General features: G+C 36.5%; 1 protein-coding gene across 2 annotated transcripts in view; it reads left to right on the top strand.

Moving 5' to 3' along the window:
* LOC150093878 (uncharacterized) overlaps positions 1-6,243 on the top strand; it is a 59,466-nt gene extending 53,223 nt beyond the window's left edge. For both annotated transcript variants that reach the window (XM_090412857.1, XM_090412858.1), the window contains exon 5: positions 5,823-6,243. In XM_090412857.1, the coding sequence (XP_090268983.1) occupies positions 5,823-6,069 (247 nt within the window). In that variant the 3' untranslated portion in view covers positions 6,070-6,243. The remainder of the gene's footprint in view (positions 1-5,822) is intronic.
* Positions 6,244-10,349: the final 4,106 nt, after the last annotated feature.

Here is a 10,349-nt window from a genome sequence, read left to right on the forward strand (position 1 = left end):
TTCTCTTATTACTATATGCTACCTCCTGTGCCCAGTCTATATCACTATACTCTAAGTTCCTCATAATGATGAGTCAATCAATGCCACAAGCTCATTCTCTTTATTCCTGATGCTCTTGGCATTTGTATACAGCAACATTCCAATTCTAGTTTCCCTGTCCCTGACTTGCTCAGAAAACAACAGTCTCTCCAAATGCATGTGCCATTCTGCATTCAAATGTAATCCATCTTCAAACGTACTCCACACATCTACATATTCCAGACTTCTTTTCCTTCACTTTCTCGCTATCATCTCATTCGTCATCACTGCTCTTCTCCTTCATTCCATGTTATCATACTGTGGCAACATGTTCACTATTGTTTCTCGGACACATTTTTGCTGCACTATCTCTAACATCAGTCTCAAATCTTGTGCTATACAATGCATGCTACCTCTCAGGTCATTCTTTCCAATCATTATTATTATTCCCCAGGCAAGCACTCCTCTGGCACTCTACTCTGTGCAACCCAAATCATCGAATATCCATACATGAAACTAATTTATTCATCCTTCTCTCACTGGTATCTCTGACTCTTATGGCTTGTAATCTCCCCCCCACCCCACCTCTCTATCCCTTGCTTCCACACACTATTTCTGCAATTTCTTCTCTTCCACTCTCTCTCCCATTCTCTCACTTCCTTCCCCCCACCCCTTGCTAGCTAATGCTGTTCTCTTACACCTACTCTTGTTCCTTTCACACTAGTCAACCTCTCTATCCTCCCAAGATCTTCATTCGCCCTTCTCAACTCAGTCTTCATTCCTTTCTCAGCAATTCTATTTCTCTCTCCACACATTCTGCTTTCAATTGCTATTCATGGCATAAGTACACACACATTCACGACCATCAGACAACAACAACAACAAACTATCTCTATCCACTAAACTACCCAAGGCTTTTCTATACGTAGGTCTTTAACATTCTCCATCCTCAAACTACTGACATCCACATACCAGAAATCATCCATTTCTGAAACACTATCTCTGTCGCCACTAAATCCCAAGATTCAGACACTCATGTCTCCCAGCACCACCCACTGCCTGCATTTCATGCACATTCCCATTTTCAACCTGCAACATTCTTCAACAATGGGATATTTACATACCGCATGCGTAGCAACAAATTGGAAAAATAAAGTTGCATATTAAAAGGAAGTTTCACAAACTGGATGCAGTCCTTTAATTTCAGAAAAGCTCATTTCCAGCATATTGAAAAACAGATATCGAAAGATCAAGCCTCAAATCATATTAGCACAAATTGCACATTGAAAGAAATGTTGAGAAAAACGTTTACCTTACATGTGGAGGATTCATGGAATGAATTCATTAATATAGTATTATTTAGTAGTTGAGAGCTTCTATACTATCCATACATTTTCTGAAAGAAACATATTTGATCATAAACTTTTGTTGATTCTGTGATCAACCACTTTAGGCATCAAATACAAATTATTATATGTAACATAAGTACACACATTCAATACAGAAAATATCCATTTGCAGTATATTCATTAGTATAATGTGTGAATTTTCCATTGCTTCATTATTGATGAGGCATACATAATGTGCCTTCATATTCCATTATCCTTTACACTGAATTTTATATCAAGGTTGAATGCGTATTGTTTGAGAACCCTATCTTAGTTTTCATTGCAATGGATTGCAATATAATTTCTGTGCGTAATCAGAATTTTTGAACATGGCCCTTATATGATGTACATGCCATTTTTGTTTAAGTACATAATGTTATATGTATTTTAAAAAAAAATGCTATGCATATCCTATAAGGGCCATGTTCAAAAAATTTGATTAGCCACAGAAACTTTATGCCACAAAAGAAAAGCATATAGTATTATGCTGTCTTTTGTGGTAGTAAGCTTACATAGTCTTCTTTTCACATTTTTTATGTGCTATTCATAGAGAACACCATGCACTATACTTGAAGAAGTGAAGGAAGCACAGAAGTTGGAGTGAGAGTAGATACAAAGTTGAAGTTCATTTGCCAAGATTGTGAAGACAACCTTGAGAATTGTTGCACTGATCACTATGATATCCACCTTGAGTCTGATTCTTTCTTCATTCCAAAGTCTTATTTTGTGAAACAGGAATTCCAAAATGATGGGACTGAATAACAGACTAGTGAGTTAGACAACTGATTACTGTTAGGCAGGTATCAATAGGTTGTATAAAGGGGTGGTATCCCAAAAAGAGGAAGGTTGCTAGTGAAGTGCCACAAGGGAACCATTATCGATTAACTTGTATGTTAGTGATATTGGGACTGGCTTAACTGGAGATATGCAGCACTTTGCTATGATGAAAAGTTGGGAAGAACTATGAGAAGCAGAGCAGATGCTGTAGATTTGAGGGAGGATCACAATAGACTGTGTTAGTTTAATACGTTCGCTGCCACGCTACTTCGGCATAGTCTGTTCCCATACGCCGAGCAATTTCACTTCTTCAAGGTCAGTACGGTACTCTCGTTGCCAGCGGTCAGCATCATACGAGTATACTCGTAGTTGGCTTGTGCAGAGCATATACCATCTATGAGAATACAGTTTTGATGCTAGCTCCACAAGTCAAGCATTATCACTTCTTCAAGGTCAGCGGTAAGCATCATACGAGTATACTTGTAGCTGGCTTGTGTACCTGGTTTACCAACTACAAGTATACTCTTAGTTGGCAGCGAACGTGTTAATGATGCACCATCTTGAAATTTGGTAGACAAGGTTGGGATGCAGAGTATACAATTAATGGAGAAATTCTGAAGGAGGCAGAAGAGATGAGAGAACTAGGAGTGATAATGGATAGGAAATTGAAGTTTAGGGGTCACATTGTTGAAATTGCAAGATCATCATAACAGATTATGACAATAATGAGGACACTGACATGCAGAAGCAAAGAGGTTATGGTTTCCTTGTATAAAGCATACATGAGGCTAAATATGGAATACCGTGCACAGATTTGGTTGCCTGGTTTTCAAGGGGATGTACAGGAGAGGATCTAGAAAAGTTTCATTAAGTCAGTGTCAGGTCCCATATCTGATATTTCATCTGGGATATCGGAAGAGATTAAGGGAATGCAACTTGCAGAGCCTTGTGAATAGAAGGAGAGAGGGGATATGATTGAGATGTACAAGTTGGGAAGGAGCTGTTACCAGATTAATGTGGAGATTTTTCAGTGTAGAGGGAGACAAGGGTAGAAGAGGCTACCCTTGAAGCTGTATAAGGAGCTGCATTGATAATACCCAGATCACCAAATAGGATCAAAGGATCTTGGGCTTACTTAACCTTCTAGCATCTCTTGACAGAAAATCATCTCAGCCATGGCTTCAACCTCTACGAAAATAAAAATAACCCTTGATATACATTTTCACAGAAGACCTAAATCCACTCAACCTTGGAATACTTCTCACCCATTAGTGGGTGGTGCACCTGAAATCTTCGCAAGACTGTGTGATGCTATCTAGAAAAGAGCAATCCATAAACTAAGCAGCTTTCACTCACAGATTCAGTCCAATATCCTCTTATACACATCATGTTTCTGCCTTATATCTCTTCCATATATATTTCTAGTGTTCTGCTGAGCCAGCCACCATCATTCCTTCCAAAGCTATGAGAACAGGAGAATCTCTTGGTCAACATCCATTTACATTCAGATTTACTGAATCAACTCCTCTTTCATTTCATCTATCTCTATTTGGGACAGCCACCCCAATCGTTTTTCCCACAGACAAGAGTTATCATTATCACACCCTCACTGGTGTTGGCAGACTCATTGTGAGAGGTTTATTCAATTGACAACATATTTATCGTACTGAATCTTAAAATCCATAACACTCACTGCATTAACACCATATTCCAGTAATGTGTTCCATTCACTCACAATTCTCCATTTAAAAAAATCTACTTCTTTCCCACCCCTCTTCATTACACTCTTATACTACTTCCAATATGGCCTCTGGTTCTTCCCCTCTCACTTTCTACTCTTTTTTATAATTCCTTCTGGATTAATTCCCTCACTAACTTAAAGGTCCCTATCATATCACCTGTTTTCCTCCTATTCACAAAATTCTGTAGTCCACATTTCTTTAAATTCTCTCCATAGCCAACATCCCAGAGTCCTGATATTGTTTTAGTCACTCCTCTAGATCCTCTCCAATGTTTGCACATCAGATTGAAAACCAGGTGACTAAGTCTGAGCACAATAGTCCAAGTGCAACAGTGTTTATACAGTGGTGCAACCATGTCCTTATTTCTACATGTTGGTGTACTTTTTATCATAGGGCACTACACTACAATGTGCAGTCTTAGCAACACTTGCAATATGTCTTCTAAACTTTGGTCTACTGTCAACCATTGCTCCCAGGTCTCAAAGTTTATCCACTTCCTGCAGTACAGTGCCATCAATATAGTACACATCCAGTGTGTACTGTATTGATTTAGTAGTCATCCAGCCTTATATTCCTGCACTCAAGCTGTTCAAAAAACATGTCAGACCCACACCTGCATGTAGCACTGATGTGCTGTAGGTGCGGGTCTGACATTTAAAAAAAAAAAAAAAAAAAAAAAGATGACCAATGGAATTTTTCTTCTTTCCCATTCTTAGACTAGTTTCCACTATCCTGATGTAAACATTATCATTGCATGAGTTGCAAAATGTCCTTGCTGGAAATGAAGGCCTTTATTTCGAGCTCTAGTTGAAATTCCCACTTCCTACTATATTCTATAGCCAGTGCTTTAAACACACATCTTTATACCATTCTTCAAGGAAGGGGTAATAACTTGATGTCTTACCTTCATTGATACCAAAACTCTCTTGCCTTCTTTTTCACAAAAAATCTCAGTTCACTTTCTCTTACCTTTGTTAATACCCTGATCACCAAGCAAAGTCAGATTTCTCTCTTCTTGGATAAACATTTACCTTCTCATCTCTCCTGACACAAATACAACATATCAGTGGCTTTTTAACCTCCAAAAAACAATTCTGCATCATGATCTGCTGAAGACTAATTTTTCACCTGTCTAATTAAAGCTTGTTGAAATTCCAAAGCTGCCTGACTTTACAATAATGTTCTGATGTTTGAGGTAGTGTGTCCCTTCCCACCCAACATAATTGATATTATCTATAAAAACAGCATTTTGGCTAAATAATGATCATTTTCTTTAGCAACTCATTTCAATTGTCATCTCACAGTCTGTTTTTGTCTTCATTTGCCTTGACTCTTTTTACATCATTTTACAACCTAACTGCCAACTCACCAAGCATGGTGAGTTTGCAGTTCTGTTTCTGGCATGACCTACCTATTAAACATTCTGCAATAGCTAAAACCTTCAACAATTCCAGAATATCTTCCAGTTTCAGGAAAACATACCATTGTAGTTCTTGTAAGATATGCAGTTTTTTTAAAATTATTAGTATTATTAATAGATAGTGTATTTTACTATATTATTGGAGATTTTACTAATTTTTATTGTATTTAGTACATTTGCTAATATATTTTAAGATAAGACACTGTTAAATAAAAATGACACTAAAAACCTGGCAGAACAATACAGTGTTGAAAGCTAAGGATAATGATAATGTGGAACCTGGAAACAAGAACCTTTTTTGCTGATGACAGTTTTTCCATATTAGTGCTTTACAAATATGATAGTCCAGCATATTTCATTATTGCCATAACACATAAACCTACTGATTGAGTTTGACATATCACAAAATATTCAAGTTATCTCAATGTTATTAACAATTATTATAAATTAGTCACATAGTTCTCTTTCTTTTTTTAGCTCTTACCAGCGATATATTTCATGTGCCAAGGGCACTGTGGAAAATAAATGTGGCAAGTCAGCTGTTGACTTCATGCAGTTGCTAATGCGAATGGCTGTTTCTCGTCTCCCTGATATCATCTGCACAGGATATGGTGAGAACAACAAAGAATGTCAAACACTTCTTCCTCCTCCAGGAACACCACCTCAGGGTTCACGTTCTGACAGCGTCCTTTCTCGCCTTTTTGCAGCATACCTTGGGAATTAATAACTATAAGAAATTGTCCTCCAAGCACCATATTTCAGAATCTCATAGGCTGTGCCCGTAACTTGTGGCCTACATCCATCTTCATCATTTTCTATTTTCATACGGACGCTGATGTCCAATAAGAAGCAGTGCTTTAATTTTGTGGCACATCGCTGACTTTTATTTTGTACATCTTTGTAATTTACCAATGTAGTTTATAATTATGAATCTTAGAAAAAAAAAAGTTGGCTTATTTAATGTATATCTTAATCCAACACTGACATTACAAGCTGTTGATGAAATATCTGCACAGTATTTTTACAGACAGTAATTTTTTTAAATTACATAACATTAAAAGCATAAAAAATTTAAATTTATTAGAGAACCTCAATGACAACCACAGAAGTTTGAAGACTTATAAAAGTTTTCATCTATAATTTTTATCATTTTGCTTTCCAGAATTGACAGGAAGAGTAAGCAAGCAACATCTTTTTTTAATGCTACAGATTTAAAAACAGACATTCCAATATGTATAAAGCAAATAAATTCAGTAAAGTAATAGTGAAATATATGTGAGGCACTGAATTAAGCACACAAAGTTAAAAGCAAATAATGCATCCAGTATCTTTATAAGGAAGCCTGGCACTATTTTTGCCCCCCCCCCCCAAAAAAAAGTTGAAATGCAAATATGATGCAGTATCATTTAATGGTGAATGTAGTTTGATCAGTACAGTGTCAATAAAATCCAATTAAATTGATGCTATTATCTCTTTTTTTTTTTTTTTTAGAATGACGAAAATAAAAACAATTCTTTTCTCATTTGAAAGGAGCTTAGATTTTAATAACTGTCTAAAAGAAATCGTCATTATGGTCAAATCTCACTATAATCTTAGGAACTGCAAGTTTTATAGTGAATACCTTAGTATAATGATTTCCTTTAGAATTCCTATGACACCTTAGTTAGGACTGTAGTAGTTTGTTATATGGTGTTTGCCATAGTGGGAGCTGTCGTTATACAGCCAATGTGCAATTTATGTTTACTGTATGTACTTCTGGAATGTATACTTATTTTTTATCATTATTTAAAACAAGATTTTAATTGGTACATTTATTTCTTTAAATAAAATCTTGCAATGAACAAAACAAAATGAACCATTGCTTCAAAGTATATGTGCAGTCCCCAACTAACATCAGGTTATGTAACTGTGCTTTAAACTCATTCAGTGTACCTGCATTCACCACAATATCAGGCAATGTATTTGACTCAACAACCACTCTCCATGCAAAGAACCTGCTCCTTATACATGGAGACTGGTCACACCCTCCTTATACAGCTTCCTAGGGATGTGTCCCCTTGTTCTACCAACTTCCCCCATTCTATGAAAAATTTCTTCCACATTAATTTAATTAAAGCTAATTTTAGTTAAATTAAATTTGTTTAATTTAAGCCTCAGTACTGGTAAGGTCCAGTGGAGTGGAAAGAGGGCATAAAGGAAGCTCCAAGACAGCAGTAGCAATTATACACCAGTTACATCTCAGGAGTGATGGTTAAAGCATTAGAGAAAGAATTCAGGACTGGGTGGATAGGAATATGATACTCTATACTGAACAATATAGTTTTGTGAAGGGTAGGTCTTGCCTTAGTAATTTGCTTACTTTTTATAATCAAGTAACAATGGAGTTAGATAAGGGAAATAGATTCTCTGTGATATTGCTATACTTTGCAAAAGCATTTGACAAGATTCTACATAGGACTCTGTTCATAAATTGGAACAAATGGGGATGGATATGAATCTGGTGATTTGGATTAGAAGGCAGCTGATGGATAGATATCAAAAAGTGGATATTTTTGATACTCCTGGCATTTTATAAATGAACACAGCAGTATACTTTCAAGTCTATAACCAATGCAACATTATTATACAATTATATACATCGATATCCATAAAGCAGGTTGAAAAGGAAAGTAATGTCAAAATTTGTAAACTTGTTATAAATACATTAACATTTTTATTCAGCACAATCAAAGCATGATTAAAAAAAATGATTGGAAAATTCAGTTTCAATTATTAGCTTAATTATTGCTGATGGATTATTACCTACATTATTTGCTTAACTATTATTATTATCTAAGACCTCCAGGGAGTCATTCTCACTGGAGGTTACATTCTTATCAAGAGAGGCTATAAATCATCCAAACCATATGTCATATCTTCCCTTAAATTCATTCACACCAGATGCACTCATTACTCCCTAAAGGCAAACTATTCCACTCACTTACTGCTCTCTGGGAGAAAAACTTAGCTCTTACCCCTTAATTGACTGTGAACAAACTTAACTTCCATGGATGCCCCTGTGTTCTCTTTCCACCTTCCATAGAACAAAAAATTTCAGCAGATGCTATCCTATAATACCCATTCAACAGTTTATAGACTCCATAATATCACCCCTCTTTCTCCTATTAATCAGAGTCTGTAATCCACATACTCACAATCTATCTTCATAATCTAAATCCCATAATCCAGATATAATCTTTGTAACTCTTCTTTGAACCCTTTCCACAGCTTCCTTATCAGCTTGGAATCCGGGAGACCAAATCTGCACACAATAATCCAGGTGTGATCTTATCAAAGCCTTATAAAGAGGCAAAATGACTTTCTTATTCTTACATGTCAAGGTTCGCTTCAACATCGCAATTATCCTCCGAGTTGTATTTGCAACTTTTGCTATGTGACCTTTGAACTTCATATTCTTCTCCACCAATATGCCAAGATCCCTTGCCTCCTCAGTTTCTTGTAGCATAACCCCGCTAATATAATATGCTGCCCGAAATCTAATCAGGCCAATGTGCATAACTTTATACTTAGTAACATTAAACTGACAGCCATTTTCGTTTGCCCAAATTTCAAGCCTATTGAAATCATTTTGTAAGTGCTCAATATCAGTAGCATGCCTGATACCTTTCTATCTTTGTATCACAGCAAACAATTGCACATCTGATGTTAGAACCTGCCTGATGTCATTAATGTATAGATAATGTATAGATTGAACAATAATGGCCCAAGGACTGAACCCTGAGGTGCACTACTGGTCACCTTAAATTTGGCAGATTTACACCCACTGTATACCACTTTTTGATATCTGTCTCTCAACCATCCCCTAATCTAAGTCAAGAGTTTATATTCCAATCTCATATTCTCCAGTTTATACAACAGCCTTTCATGTAGTATCCCATCAGATGCCTTAGAAAAATCCAACACCTATCACAGTGTATCCATTCCCTTTATCCAACTCAGCCGTAAAGCTGCTATAAATAATGAGCAAATTGCTAAAACATGACTTTCTTTACTAAACCCATGCTGCTCCTTGCAGGGTATAGCTTGCTTATCTACCCATTTCTGTATGCGAGTTCTTACCAACTTCTCTAAAATCTTTACTACCACACCAGAGATACTGATAGGTCAGTAGTTAGACACATCAGTTTTTCAACCACCGTTGTACAACAGAACTATCACACATTCCTTCCATTCCTGAGCTGAGACTCAAGTTATACAAACATGTGAAAGGCATAGCCAATTCGGCCGAACATTCCTTTAGCAAACTGGCAAATGTTCCATCTGTCCCTATAGACAAATTCCTATCCAGGTTATGCAATGGCTCTTCAACCTTATTTTAATGAATCTCTAACTCTTCATCCAATGTGGCAGTGTGCACCATAGCATGCATTAATTGAACAATCTCATTAGCTTCCAATACTCTAGTACGATATGCATTCAACAGAGTTATTCTTTCAAATTCATTCTTTCTTTTGCTTATGATATAATGATAAAATTCTTTTGAAATGCCTTTAGCTTGCTGGCCAATTTATTTTCATACTCCGATCTAGCTTTCTGCATAATAGTTGTTACTTTTCTGGCCTGGGCTTTATATTTCATAACTCCTCTCAACTCTCATTCTCAGGATATTCTTTCCACATCTTGTGGATCTCATAAGGTTGCACAACCATTTCACTCCCAACCTATTTATTCTTCAAACAGTAGGGATACATTCAGATACTGTCTCATTTAAGCACTTTTTCAAAGATTTGCATGCATTGCTGACATTTATTCCATTCAGTAACTGATACTATGGGACCAAAGATAGTATTCTCCTAAGTTGATCAGGATTTCCAGCTTTGTAGTTCAGCATGTAACCTGTTCTGATCAGAGCATCAACACAATTAGATACTTCTCAACAAAGCACAGCATGATCAGTGTAGCCAACTGGTGGTAAAATCACCATATTCTTGACAGAGACCCCTG

Source organism: Typopeltis vanoorti, chromosome 23 (genome assembly GCF_054136105.1).
Source record: "Typopeltis vanoorti isolate ZY-2024b chromosome 23, IOZ_Tvanoo_1.0, whole genome shotgun sequence".
In the NCBI taxonomy this organism is placed as follows: domain Eukaryota; kingdom Metazoa; phylum Arthropoda; class Arachnida; order Uropygi; family Thelyphonidae; genus Typopeltis; species Typopeltis vanoorti.